Here is a 14,764-nt window from a genome sequence, read left to right as displayed (position 1 = left end):
CAGTCCCACGGCGCTCGGGCCCTGGGCAGGGGCAGAGGGTTTGCGGGGCTGGGAGCACTGCTCTGGGCATTGCCAGGCGCGCTCTGAAGCCCGTCATGACGGGGCCGCAGGCAGCCAGCTCGGACACCTCCAGAGCCTCCACGTGGGAGGTGAGGGACTAACGTTGGCCTGTTTGTTTGGGGGTTTTTTTGAAGTCTCAAGGATTTATTAAACAAAAAGCTGCTTTTCAAAGTCACATTCAACAAATTGCTGCTTTGCTGGTAGACCTAGGTGCTGCTGCTAGCCACAGGGTGAAAGAACCCATGGTTTGTTAGGGCATGCCATCTTTTTTTCACAGTCCAGGGGTGCTGTCCCTGTGAAGTCCCCACCTGGTATTTCCCTGGCTCTTACATTCTCTCAGATATGCTAACTCTTCCAGCCCCACCAGGTATTGATCCGAGGGATCGCCCAGCAGAGAGTCCTGTGGTTGTTGAAGTTTTGTAAACTGAAGTGTCCCTCTGAAGACCCAACCCACGAGTCTGATTTGTGAGTCTTGTAAGTGCAGCTTAGAGGAAACAAGGATTCCTGTAATTAGGAATAGCTTTGCTGTTCCTTGCACCTCTGTTGGCAGCGCCTGGGACAGGTCACTGTCAGAGACAGGATGCTGGCTGGCCGAGACAGGTCAGTGATGGATTTGGAGCAGACCTTTCCAGCACTGCTCAGCTAATGAATTTTGCAGCCTTTGTTAGCTTCCTCAGTATGGTGATTCACTTAGGAGAGAAATTGTTTCTGTGACCTAGACCATCACTTTGACAATTCCTGTTGGGATATCTCTGTATGCCTGCTTTAAATGAACTGTGGCTGCTGAGGTTGGCAGAGAGTTCTAGTGCTGTTGGATGTAAAATACCTGTGCCTTGGACTGTGTGTGTTACAGATGTTCATTTTCTTTAAGTACCAGTATTAACAAAAGTGTTAATTGGAGGCCAGCTCATGCTGTGTTGTTTTCAGGCTCAAGCAAAAGAAGTTGAAACCAAGAATTAACCTACTGTTTTCAGATCAGCAATTTGCAAAAAAAAAAAAAGAGTAATGATGCTGGTGAAGGCTCCAGTTGGGCTGTCAGGAGGGGCTGGTGTCGGTTACAGTAACAACACCATGAATAGCACCCTCTTCATCAGGCTGGAGCCCTTCCTGCCTGCCTCAGCCCCACTGCTGGGCTCTTTTTAAGGGCAAACTCTGAGCACTTCCTTCGGTCTGACTCTGGATGCTGTGCCACATGCAGGCTGCTCTGCAGCACGGGTTTCTTGTCGCTGGCACAGCCTGCGTGAGATCAGTTGCTTTGTGCTGCATACCCTTTGATAGAATTGTTGCATATGGCTTTTAGTAATGTCTTGATTTCCCAGGAAATAATGTGTTTTAGAGAGAAGCCAGGCAGCTTGTCACTCCTGCCAGCTGGCAAGGCGGGTGCATATATGCATAGAGATATTTGGTGTTCAATAATTGAACCTGGATATCTCAAGGTTGGCAGCATGTCTTTCAGCTCTAAAGGCAGGGCATTGCTATAGGAAAATGGGATGTTTTCCTGTGCTGAGGACAGATCTTTCTTCCTCAGCTAATCCTGGTGTCTGCAGCTGCTGTCTAGATATCACCTCCTAAAAGGCAGGGAAGGAACTTCTGAACATCTGTAACAGCTACATTAAGTGGCGTGGTTTATTGTAGAATTATGGATGATGATGGCTGGATTATCAAATTGTAAATCAATCAAAGGCATTCTGATGATATTCTAAACCATGAGAGAGAGACTCGTGGAGGAAGTGGCAGTGATTTATTGCACCAACTGGTGACACATCCACCCCAGTCATTTTTATTTATCATTATTTTGAGAAGATTTCAACCCTTCATAAAAGCAAATTAAAAAAAAAAAGAAATCTGTAATGATGATAAAATTTTGCTGTAATGAAAATTGGCACTTCTGCACTGTGATTTCTGGTGATAGGAAAGCAGAGAATAAGGAATTTAAGATACATAAACTTCACAATAAATTAGCTGAACAGTTGTCTTTGTTTAATTGTCTGTTACGAGCAAATGAAGGGAGCTTTTTCCTTTTTATTCTTAGATCTATTCCTTTGAAAGTGTCTCACACTATCTGTAGTTTTAAACCATTGGTACCCAGGATTTTGAAAGCTTAGCAAGTCATCCATTTCCAAGGCATTAGCAACACAGATGGGATTTATTTCAATCTCTGCAGTTGATTCTTTGATCCGGGGCTTGCTTAAATGCATTCCAGTGCAATTAATTAGAAAAACAGTAGAAGGCAGTGGCTACTCCAAGTGATCTTAGCTGTAAAAGTGACTGATTAGTAGCTCTGCTTTTTTGAGGATTATCTATTTGTTGCTTAACAGCATCTGCTAGTCCTGAGCAAGGGAGAGTCAGTTAATTGAGAAGAAGGAGCTTTGGTACTTTTTGTAAGCCACCAATGTGAGTATTTGCAGGAAAAGCAGCAGTGTGGGAACCTCTCCCAGCACTAATTCTGAGAAGGAGCAGGGTAGCTGGAATGAGGACCAGTCACCCCTCTCGTGCCGCTGGGTGTCCGGGCAGTGTGTAGCCCACGTTGGTCTGCTCTGCTGGCCAGGAGTTGTTCTCTTTCCCCACCCATCCCTACCTGGCTTGCAGAGGAGCTCTGATGAAACCAGTCCTTGCAGCACCTTGCACTGTGGCTGCTTCCAGGAGTGGGCTGTGCTGCTCCTTGTGTTTTTCTTCTTGGGATGTCTCATTTCTTGATGGACCCTGGCTGGCTGAAAGTTGTGTTTACTTGTATGTCCAGGACATGTCAATCCAGTCTCAAACCCTGTGCATCTCCATTCTGTTTCCCAGGTCTTTCCACTCTGATAAATAAAGGTAGCCATCCATCAATTTTTGATTGGAACAAGATTGATCCACACGAAACTCAGGGGTGTCTGTGCTGCAGCTGCAGCTGCCTGACAGAAATATTGCCTCCCTTTTGGCCGAGGCAGGCAGTTGCCAAGGAATTCAATTGTCCTGCATAAGCGATCAATATCTGCTCCTCTGACTACTCTTGCTCCCTTAATCTTCCTGTATGGTTTCTTTATAATTTAATCTTCTTCAAGGAGACATAATTCCTGTCTATCATGCTGTTACACTTTTCTTGAATCTTTCTTGCATCTCACTGCCAGTGGAGCTCCTGTGATTCACAAGAGAAGCTGGCACACAGTTCAAAAGAAAATGCAAATTCCAGCCTAACTGTTTTGTTTGCAGCTGATTTGGATAAATATCTTTGCATATTGCATAGTTACTTCTGCTTTGTCTCTGCTCTGTATTTCAACTTGCTTCTGCTTTTCCTTTTTCTGTGTGGCACTATCCTGATAGTTCTTTATTCTGCATCCTGAAATGTGCAGGAATCAGATGCAGAAATCCTGCTTTATTAGGTAAAATATACACTTGTTCTATTCACTGTACCCATCTTGACACCTGAGGATGCCATATCCCTGGCATTGCTTCTCTTCCCAGGGCAGACTTCAGTTCAGCCTCCCTGCTAAGGTGGCAGCCTGCACTGCCAGCTTGTTAGGGAACAGCACCTACCCCCTGGAGCTCGAATGAGACCCTCCATGTTTTCCACTTAAACCATCCAGTGGCAGGCTGAAAGCTGCTCTCTTACACTACCTGTCCAGTGCAAGGTAGTCTCTGACACAGAGCTGAGACCTTCAGTCTCATTGCTAATGCCTCATTTCTCTTCAGGGGTCAGTTTGTTTCTTGCTTGATTCTAATGTGTCTAACAAACAGGGAGAAACTCAACAACAACAACAACAAAAAGTGGGTACTATTTTGCTGTATTCCAGCAAATATTTTACAGGAAATATGGCTGTAATAGGTTACTGAAGTCTGTATTTTGTGTAATGTAAAACCAATAGAAATTAAAATCTTTGCCATACAGCCAGTTAGTGAAGGGAGTAAAATGTTTTCATATGGAGAATGGCAGTGTTTTTTCATCCTGAAATTTCCTACCTTGATGACAGCAGGGGCAATAATAAAAGCAGAAGAATGCAAAAAATTGGCAAGGGTTGCAGTCCTACTGCCTGTCCTCTGCCAGCACTGATGTAATCCCTCTGGCAGTGAAACTTTCCATTGCAGTCTGTCAGCATTCAGATGTGCTATTGATTAGTTGGTTTACTAAGGCCACTTAGGAATCACAACAAACCTCCTGGAACTTGGGGAAGCTAATAAATCAAAGGTATTTGATTTGTAACCTGCCGTCATTTTTGGTGCCTTGCTTCAGCAGAAGACAGCAGTCAACACTTCCTAAGCACTTGACAGGAGGAAGATTATGATGGCAAAAGAAAGCACTTGTTTATAAACGCTGGGAGTAACATAAGCTTTTAATGGGTCCTAGAGGAGTCCAAGGCTCCAGAGGGCTCTGGAATGTCTTCCTCTCCACCCCCATCTGCTCCCCTCACCCTGACCCCCACTTTTTTTTTTTTCCCCCAAGCCTTTGGCCAATTTTCATCACGTCTGTCATTTTGAAAAATGAACTGGGGGTTCACTCCTAAGGTTCATAACATGTCATGTATCTTTTTTTAGATTAACTTGTTTGCAGGAAACAGTGCAACAGGAAATTCTTGTGCCTACACAGCCGCTCAGTTTTCTTGAAAAGCAGGGATGTTGTTAAAACTCATAGTCTGTGTCTGTTCTGCTGATGGGATATAAAACAGTCATGAGACGTGAGGGTGATGGGACCATACTTGTTTCCTGGGTAAAAGCCTATTAGTATGTAGGTAACAAATGTGAGCTGGGGCTGAGTGTCTGACAGCATGTTATGAGCACTGCACAACACTGAGCTCTGCAGTGAAAGCACACCCTCGTTTCATTCATGGGCATAATGGTCCTGAAGGTGTCTGTTCCTGATGGTTTCAGAGGAATTAATATCCAACTATACCTACCCTGATGCTGCAAATGATTCCAGACATGAAATGCTCCCCTGTACCACCTCATGTAGCTCATCAGTATGGAGCAGTCTGTAGCTGCAAAGAAATACAGAAGGGAAGAAAGAGAGGTGTGGCTCTCTGTGCATGCCTGCTCACAGTTACATTGTTATTTAACTCAGGGTTAAATAGCACTAGTATTTTAAAGTGTATATTTAATGACTATAATACGGTTTAATTCCTGTTAAAAATAGAAATATGTAATAGACTTGTGACTCAAGAGCTGGTTAAATCCAAAAGACCAGACCTAAGTAATCTGAGGTTCATTTACACTCTGAAATCTGGTACAGGTCTACTTACACCCTCAGCCAGTACTGTTGTAGCTGCTGGAATTAGAGTTAACTCTGTTTTTCTGTTTTTAATCTGTTCTCTCAAAAGCATTTTAGAATCAGTTCAGTTGGAAGGGACCTACAGTGATCATCTAGTCCAACTGCAGATGATCTCCTGGGCAGTAACTGAACTGGAAGGGCAGCAGGTAAGGCTGCAGCCCCAAAAGCAGTACAAAAGTTGCCAGCTATAGAAGTGTTCTTTTTTTCTAAGGGCTGCTGGTGCTCAGACCCCAGTGCTGTGTGTTTCAGAGGGGGTTAGACATGCCATGTCAGCAAGGACCCAAAGCTCCAAGCACCCCGCAGGTGCTCAGACACCAGGCTGCTAGCCCAGGGTCTCCCATGGACTCCAGGATCTGCTTTGAAACCCTTTTCTAGGGAATGGAGGAATACACATTTGTAGTAAACTGCACGTAAGCTATCCTGGCAGAATGGCCCCTCTTCCTCCCCCATTGCCTGACTGGGAGCTGGGAGTGCAGCCCAGTTGTTAGTGGTTTCCTGGAGCTGGTGTGACATGTGAGAGTTCACTCCCCATGTGCCTGACATTGGGAGAAGCAGGTGAGTGGTTTCTGGAGCATCCACACACAGACATTCATATAGCAGCTTTGTGTTTAAACACTCTCAAAAATCCAGCTAAACTGTGGAAGAGTGTAACCTCTCCACACCTCTGCTTCCTTTTTAAGAAGGGGTAGCTGGACTGCAACACCAAATTTTACCTGCTGAAACCCCATCCTTGTGCATTGAGAAAGCTGAGCTTTGTATTGCATCCAGCCTAGAGAGCCTGTGAGAGTTTCATTTTTCCTTGGAAGAAAAGCATGTCAATTTGTCTGTAGCACAAGAGTATTCTCTTCTGTCTCCAGGTCCTGAAGCAGCCTGAGGGCTGTTTTTAGGGGTTAGCATTCAGTGGGCTGTCAGCAGCATGGCCCAGGCATGGCAACATCAGGAACTGGCCCATGGTGCAATCAGACCCTAAGATTCCCCGAGTGAAGATCTGGAGGGTGAGCAGAGCTTGTGTTGGTTGTTAGGCTTCAAAACATCCTATCTTCTAATACAGCAGAGTCCCAAGAGCAGAGACCATCAGGCAGAACAACCACAACTCTGCAAAACAAACCCATTTAGGAAAGCAAGCACTGGCTTGCTGTAGAGACACCCCCTCCTTTACTGGGAAACTGGGGTAGGTGTTGACACAGGCTGAGTAGGGCTGAATTGGCTTTGCTATTAAGTTTCTTGGCTTTTGGTGTTTTGTGTGGCAACCTTTATTTAAACATAAAGGCATAAGGGACAGGAGAGACTTGTTTATTTGTTTGTTTGGGGTTTTCTTTCTTTTTCTATGATTTTGAAGGGCTGAAGAGTTTATTGTGTGTGAAATGCAGGAAAAGTCTAAATGAACACCAGATGAGAGGAAATAGACTGAGGAAAATTAGGGCTATTTGCTACCAAAGGAAGTAATCATTGTACATATATTAAATTCCAATCTCTAGCTGAGAGTGTGCTTTGTTATGCAAGAAATCTGACTGTGGAGTAAAAAGGGAAATATGTGGAGTCTTCCCAAGTTTGGGCTTTAAAAGTGGTAGGCAGGGGTGTGATGTATAAATAAGGCAGGAGGCCACTTCTGCTGAAGTAAGCAGTGGGGGAGGCAAAATCCCTGGTGGTTGTAGTGATCATGTATTTACAGTCAGAGCCACCATGGCTTCAGTAAGGACCCTCACAGATGATTTGAGGAGTGCATTATAATACATGGGCTTGCCTGACAGAGGTGCCTTAAATCAGCCACAGATCTGACATCGCTGCTTTTTTTAAACAAAACAGAGTGTTTCTCATTCCTGCAAGCTGGCAGACACCCTGTTCAGTTCAGTTAATTCAGCAAGGACACAGAAAGATTTTTTTATTAGTTTTTTTTTTCTTTAGCAGTAGAAAAATTGCAGCCTGAGGGCATGTTGCTTTGACAGATTGGGGTTATATGGTTGAAGCTGACCTACGCAGCTCCCTTCCCCTTCCCCCTCCTGGCAGGCAGGGTGAAGCACATATGATTGGAAGTGGCTACTCTTATTTTGCTCTTTATCTGATAGAAGGCCACCACAGCAGTCAAGAAGAGCTTGTTATAGATTTTGCTTTTCCTGTGAGGGATATTTGAAAGCTCGGTGAAGAACCTGTAGAAATAAAAGCCAAGATATTTTGGCTGTGTGGGAGGGAAGCATTTAATCACAGTGAAGAATAGGGGATTGCACAGTCAAATAAGCAGCTCTTGGCAGATTTTAGAGACCAGCAGTGAGTAAGAAGGGTGCATCGAATAGGAGTGTAGGAAAACATAAATGGAAATGGACTGAAGAGAGATAATGGCATCATATTTAGATTCTGTCACTTTATCAGAATTATGTTGACTGGTTATTAGCAAAAGAGAAGGAATTATTTTTTTAGAGGAAGAAGGGTTTCATTTCCCCTTCATTAGCTGAGGAACCTGCTGACAGGAATTAAGGCAGAATATTACTAAACAGGGGCTTCAGCCCCTCCCTCCTGTCTGCAAGAAGGGGTTATTTTTAACCCAGATCTGCTCAGTGACTGCATTTGCAGCATGGCCCTGCAAAAAAAAAATCTCTGCTGGCAAAACTAAGGCTGCTTTGTGCTGCTGTGTGAGAGTGGGAAGCAGAGGGCCAGGGTGGGAATCCTGTAGGGCAGCAGTGGCCCTGACGCCTGTGTCATGAAAATATGCCTCAAGTTAACTATTGTCCTCTGACCTCAATCCATGCTGAAACAGGGGCTTTGCATAATCGTGGAAGGAGACGGTTCCTGCTCCAAAAGATGTTATGTTTTGAATTGCCAAAATAGACAAAGGAGATATTGTCAGCCCTTCACACATGGGAAGGGGAGGCAGGGAGAGGGAGCTTTGTCTGGGGCACACAGGCTGATTTTGACAGAAGGGGTGCTTACACTCAAGTTTCCTGAATTCATCTGTGTACTACAACCACAAGATCACCCTTCCTTTCTAATATATTTTTTTTCTCCCTAAAACTTCAGTTCTAATACAGGCTTGTTTATCAAAGGCATGATTTCATTTTGCTGTGTTTAATAAATAGTTTAGTGATTCTTCCCTCAGACAAAACGGTGCTGCCTGCGTGCAGATCCGAGCTGCAGCTCAAGTGCCTCAGGGAACTCCGAGTGGATTTTCACTTGGGGAACTCCAAGGACAAGGATACAAGGAAAGGCAGAGGTGTGACTTTGGCCTCTGCTCTTCTGTGTTCTCCTGGGGATCACAACCCCACGGCTATGTGGAAGTGGAGCCTGCCAGAGTAGCAATGCTGACCTGCCCAGCTTCACATGGGAAGAGAAAGAAGAGAAACAGCATACTAACTAGAAGGTCCATTTCTCTTGCTCAGGCTTGTTAACTCCAGGAAGGCCAGTGAGACTTGGCATTGCATGACCACACTGGGGCTGCTTGGGTTTTTTACGATGCAGTATTGAGTGGAACCATCTGGGCTGGGAGAAGACCATGCTTCTGAAATGAGCTTTTAGGAATACTGAAGTTAAGTAGCTGTCTGGGGCACCATGCTGAAAGGAAGGGCACTTAGAGCTGCATGTATTTTATGGGTTTATTTTATCTTTGATGACAAAAGAGAACTCACTAGTCATGGGGTTCCTCATAAATTTCAAGCCACTGCTGACAAGTGGCACTGTCTGTGTTCTCATCCACACTGGTGCAAAGTTCCCCCCAACTTTCTGGCTTGGGATGTTAGTAACGATGCAGCTAATGGGTGATGCTTTAGAGAAATACCTAACTTTTCTCTGAACTTAAGGGCCATCCCCAAGTTAGTGTTTGAGAATGGAAACTTTGGTACCTTAAGTAGCTTGGGTGAATATTTCCATGGTCATTCATGTAACACTGAAGTTTCTCATCTCTGTGGCTCCTGAGGCACCAGTCTTCCTGAGGGTGTGCTGTTTACTGAGGGAGTCTGCACCTCAGATGATAATAATACCCTTCCAGAAAGCTAAATACAGGTCTGGGATCATAACTTACAGTATGTCAGTGGTATGTCTCAACTCAGGCATTTTAAACTATTCTTTTGCATTGCAGTCTCTGTTTGGGTGGGGGTGGTTTTTTGTTATTTATGTCCTATTGGGGTAGCATCCTAAAGTACCTCCAGGGTCCTGGTTCCACTGCCTGCATTCCAATTTCCAAAGACAGATCTTATTTCTGTGTTGGGAGGCAAGCTACCCTCCTTCAAGCACTTTTCTGTGTGACAGACCAGAAACAGGGCACATCAAATTCAACATAATTTCAAAAAATGTAACCTATTTTCCTATGTTTTCTATTCACTGAGATGGATCTTAGAGAGAGATGGCTGAAGTAAAATATTCACTAGTGCATCACCTCAACTAAGATGATAGCTCTTGTAGTGTAAAGAAAGAAATACTTGCCCCTTAACCTTTTTCCAGCCCATGTCCTGTTCAGGCTGTCTTGGCTTCAACAGACCCTAGAAGCTTTGTTTTAGATTTATTAATCTGATTTACTAATAGACTCCTATTAGTTAGAGAGAGAGAGAGAGAGAGAGAGAGGAGACAAACTGGACTCAGGCTTATGGGAATCAGGTTCATGCCAGCCCTCTCACAGGCACCCATTTGACTTTACACACATCGGTCAATATTTGTGGTTCCCTTCTCTACAAAATGCAGATACTAATTCTTCTTTTTCCCCCTCTCCATACTTGTGTAGGCTGCAGGTTTGGACAGGAATCAGCTCCTCCTGTGTCTTTGGATACCTCACAAATGAGTCCTGATCTTAGGTGAAACTTTAGTTGCTTCTGTAAGCCACATAATAGTAATTGATTTCAACCTGCTTCAGGAAAAAATGCGACCTTTGGATTACTTTGGTGTAAATAAAAAGTCCACTCCAGTTCACAAGTCAAAAAATGCTGGTAGTGTTTAGCATCAATGTCTGTCGCTTGAACATCTGGCATTCATCACTGCTTTCCTTTGCCTTCCACTGTCATATTTTATCCCCATCTGTTAGAGGTTTCTTAGCACTGTCTATATAAATCATAACTGCATCTCAGTCTGGGTAGTGGAATCTTTACAGGCTGCAATGTAAATGAAAGAAAAAGAAGTAAATTTAAGGGAAGTGCTTCTCTTATGCACTCTGGTCCCCTTCCTTCTCCCCTCTCCCTGTACACAGACAGTACTAGACAGTATTTCTGGACAGAGTGATACCCGTGCTATGATGAGAGAGGGAAAAGTTTCCAAAAATAGAAAATGTTTTTACCAGCCCTAGTTCTGAAGGCAGAAAGCAGGAGAGGAGTTGGAGCCAGAGTGGACACCCATTGCCATTGTTGGAAAGACCAGAAGGTACTGCTTTGGAACAACCCCTCAGCAAGTTAGTAATAAATTGGGAAAGCAAACGTTCCTTAAAATCAGACTTCACAGGCAATGTCTTTGATGTGTTTTCTTTAAATTAAATTACTCTTATTGCAGTAATTTAGGTTATTGCCAGGAAGAATAATATTGAAGGTGCTGGAAAAATATTGATGCGTTCATGTGAGCCAAAGCAGAGTTTTTTCAAGTTTTTTTTTTTTCCCTAAAATGTGCCGTGCCCTCACCATGGCCATCACATGCAGCTCTCCCAAACCACGCTGGCAGGGCAGCAAGCCACAGCAGCATTCCAAAGGTGTATTTCTGATGGGGAAACAGTCCCTCCAGCACCCCTGTAGGAAACACTTCCAGCAGTGTGTTACCCTGCCAAAGCCAGGGGCTCCATTGTGCACAGTGTCACACAGCCTGATGTGCTAGGGCACGTGTGGGTTGAATTCCCTGCCAACTTTAGCAGCTAGAGAAGGCATTGCCTTGTTCTGTGAACACGTGGAGGCAGCACAGTCCCAAGCTACTGGAAGTTAGGGGGAAGTGCCCATTTCCCTCTGTCTGGAGAGGTCTGTTGCAGATGGCCATCGCTATCAAGCGTGCGGCTTTGCCGAGGATTGAGGTGAGCTGAAGCTGGAGGGTCTCTTTGTACAGATAGCTGTCATGGTTTCAGTCCAAGGGACAGCTTGTATTGTAGGGGACTTCATTATACTTGGAGGAGCAAGAATGCCCCATGTCATTATGTGTGTTCCTCCTGATTGTGCTGCTTCTTCCTTCTGTTTAATCTTGTGTCAGAAGTGGTCTTAAGTTTGTGTGGATTGATAGCAGATTAGCTGAAATTAAAAAAAAAAAGATTGCCTCTGTTGCTGGTTGTCAACTCATCCTTCTCTTTCTACAAAGCATACTGCTCTGCTGATTTCCCACTAGTTTGCACTTAGGTTCCTGTGGTGTTATCCTGCTGCTCACTGCAGAGTCCCAGATTTCGGCTCGGCAGCCAGATCAGTCAAGCAGTAGGTGTCCTGGTCAGCATCTGCATGGAGTGGAAACGATAGGCCAACTCTTGAACAGACCAGTTGCTGGGCTGTCCTGCAGAGCAAGTCCTGGCTGATTCAGAGGCACACGGTTGTGTGAAAGGCCAGGCAGGCCCTGAAGTCAAAGCTGATCTCTGACACTGGTAGACTGGTTCAATCCTAATGTCTTGTTCTGACACTGCAGTCTGGTGCTGGAAATGGATGTCCCAGCAAAAGCATCACTACTTGGCAAGGCTAAAGTGGTGGCCAGTGAGAAAGAGAAACATGGGTCTGATGTTGCACAAACAACTTCACATGAGATACTACGAGGAGAAAATAATCCAAGGGTGCAGTGGAATGGGTGCTGTGATGTTGATTTACTCTCGTCTCTTTGGCATCTGCACTAGCTCTCAGCTTGCCAAGCGTCTTTCTTGTTGCTAGCAGAATATTTACTTTGTTTTCTCTTCTTCTCACAGAAAGTTTTACTACATCACACTGCTGAGAGACCCCGTATCTCGTTACCTCAGCGAGTGGCGTCACGTCCAGCGAGGAGCTACTTGGAAGACCTCCCTGCACATGTGTGATGGCAGGACACCAACTCCTGAAGAGCTGCCGTCGTGCTACGAGGGCACGGACTGGTCGGGCTGCACGCTGCAGGAGTTCATGGATTGCCCCTATAACCTGGCCAACAACCGCCAAGTGAGGATGTTGGCCGACTTGAGCTTGGTGGGCTGCTACAACATGTCTTTCATCCCCGAGAACAAGCGAGCACAGATCCTGCTGGAGAGCGCAAAAAAGAACCTCAAAGACATGGCCTTCTTCGGCCTGACAGAGTTCCAGAGAAAGACTCAGTACCTGTTCGAGAGAACTTTTAATCTGAAATTCATCCGGCCCTTCATGCAGTACAACAGCACCCGGGCAGGAGGGGTGGAGGTGGACAACGACACCATCCGGAGGATCGAGGAGCTCAATGACTTGGACATGCAGCTCTATGACTATGCAAAGGACCTCTTCCAGCAGCGCTACCAGTACAAGCGGCAGCTGGAGAGGATGGAGCAGAGGATAAAGCATCGGGAAGAGAGGCTTCTTCACCGGTCCAACGAAGCGCTTCCCAAGGAAGAGACCGAGGAGCAAGGACGCTTGCCCACTGAGGACTACATGAGCCATATTATAGAGAAGTGGTAGCCTAGGCAGACTTTTATATTAATGATATTCTAGGGTTTCCATATAAAAGATCGTGGAAGTAAAAATACAAAAAAAAAAAAAAACAAAAACAAACAAACAGACAACAAAAAAATATTTTATTTAAAAGCAAGTCTGTAAAACAGAAGATAGATTGCTTCCTTCAGCGTAGGGCCTTTTTACTGTTTCTTACAAGACCGATGAGATTCTTAAAAAAAATAAAAATAAAAGGGTCAGCATGACAATGCAGAGGTAAAAAATGCACAAATGCAGTTACCCACTTTTAAGGCCAGCTACAAAAGAATGTTTCTTATCCTCGCAATTCAAACACAAATGGCAGAAGTAGGATTTTTTAAACCTGTTTATCCCCTGAGCGTCATGATATAAAGATACATAATTAAAACCCAAGGAAACGGGTGTTTTCTTTTGTGGATGTTTTTGGAGGTGGGATGGGAAATGCAGAGCTTGTGAGTAAATGGTAACGGTGACTTGAGATGGGCTGTTTGTCAGGCTGTGATCTGAGCACAAGGGCATCGCTTGGTTCCAGCTGGAAGCCACTGCCAGAAAGTAGAGCAACGTAAAAATAAAAGAAGAAAAACATCAGAGGATGAGAAACATTAAAGCAAATTGACTATGGCTATGTACTTATCACAGTGGTTTGGATACATGGCACTGGTATCACATATACATACGCAGCTTCATCAGAAAATGAGAGGGAATTCATGCACAGAGCTCCCAGATGTGTTTCACAGGCAGGTCTCAAAACAAGTTGAAAGCTGAAAAATTCTGCATAGGCTCAAACATGCACTCACATGCCAGCCTGTCACCCTGCACAGCGGCCGTGGCCAGCGTTATGCATTGCCAGCACATGGAAACCCTAGCCTACATACTAAAAGAGAAAAAAAAGAAGTTGTTAAATAGCAATTCTCCCTCATAAATCTGCACGACAAGTTGCAGGAAGACCCTGCAAATAATCAGTCATTCATGGGAACGTGATGAGGGGGTGATTTTGTTTTGTTTTGTTGCTATGTGAAATACTGAACTAGAACAAGCATACAGATGTACCCATATGTGTATTTTTTCAGTTATTTTTACTTGCTTTTATCAAGAGATAATGGGCATCAGCCTGCTTCCAGTGAAGTCACTAGAACTGATTTAAGTGGGAACAGGATGGGGCTCTCTTCCAGAGCTGTGAAAATTTCTGACTATGGGTCTGAATTAATTATGAGACAGTGCACATTGTCTTTTGGCAGAGTGCCTGTTCTGCAGCTCTTACTTTAAATGAACAAGCTGTGTTCATAAAACTGGAAACGGGAATCATGGATAATGTTTTTTTAGTCTCAGACCATTTTCAAAGCAGAACTCTTTCAATGCTGTTTTTTAGGGACTCATGTAAGTTTAATCCTCCAGTGTGGTGACAGTCTAACCAGGTTCTGCTTACTGACTTTTGAGTCATAGAACAACAATGACTTCTCTAATTCCTCTTCCCACTCACCAAATTAAAGTATGGCTTATTTTCTTGCTGTTGCAAGCAATTCTTTGTTTGGCTGGAAGCATGGAAATGAAGCAGTTGTTGCCTGTTTCATGTCTCACCCCGTTATTACTCAGCCTGTAAGACCTGAACCAGCTATTGTTTAGGGTAAACTATGAACCAAATGGAGTATGATTTGATTTTCAAAGGCCATATTAACTGCAGATCAAATATGGCATTCAAATCACTGGAGGAGAGGCAGAGAGCTGATGCATTCAACTTTAGCATGTCATTTTTACAGTGTCCCTTTCCCATCACATGAATCCACTGAAGTGCTGCTTGGTTTGTATTTTAATTCTCTCTCTGCCTCTGTACACTGTTCCCAGCAGTTTTAAATTCAGGCTGAGTTTTGCAAAGGAGGAGCTGCCTTAAGCAGAGGAGCTGCCTCGTTTCTTC

General features: G+C 44.4%; 1 protein-coding gene across 1 annotated transcript; it reads left to right on the top strand.

Annotated features, from left to right (window-relative positions):
- The first annotated feature begins 95 nt into the window (after positions 1-95).
- HS6ST1 (heparan sulfate 6-O-sulfotransferase 1) lies at positions 96-12,906 on the top strand. Its single transcript, XM_008949091.1, has 3 exons — positions 96-149; positions 611-660; positions 12,132-12,906. The coding sequence occupies exons 1-3, from the start codon at positions 96-98 to the stop codon at positions 12,838-12,840; spliced, it is 813 nt and encodes a 270-aa protein (XP_008947339.1). The 3' UTR covers positions 12,841-12,906.
- The last annotated feature ends 1,858 nt before the right edge of the window (positions 12,907-14,764 follow it).

This window comes from Merops nubicus, unplaced genomic scaffold (assembly GCF_000691845.1).
Source record: "Merops nubicus isolate BGI_N331 unplaced genomic scaffold, ASM69184v1 scaffold20361, whole genome shotgun sequence".
NCBI classification, from domain to species: Eukaryota; Metazoa; Chordata; class Aves; order Coraciiformes; family Meropidae; genus Merops; species Merops nubicus.
Note: the sequence above shows the minus strand (reverse complement) of the source record. Positions and strands in the feature narration are given on the sequence as shown.

Bases quoted from the DNA above. Each gene is read 5' to 3' on its own strand.
- HS6ST1 (XM_008949091.1), top strand. From the start codon at position 96: ATGACGGGGCCGCAGGCAGCCAGCTCGGACACCTCCAGAGCCTCCACG. The intron at 150-610 runs GTGAGGGACTAA...CTCTGTTGGCAG, and splicing joins CCAGAGCCTCCACGTGGGAG to CGCCTGGGACAGGTCACTGT. The intron at 661-12,131 runs GTCAGTGATGGA...TTCTTCTCACAG, and splicing joins ATGCTGGCTGGCCGAGACAG to AAAGTTTTACTACATCACAC.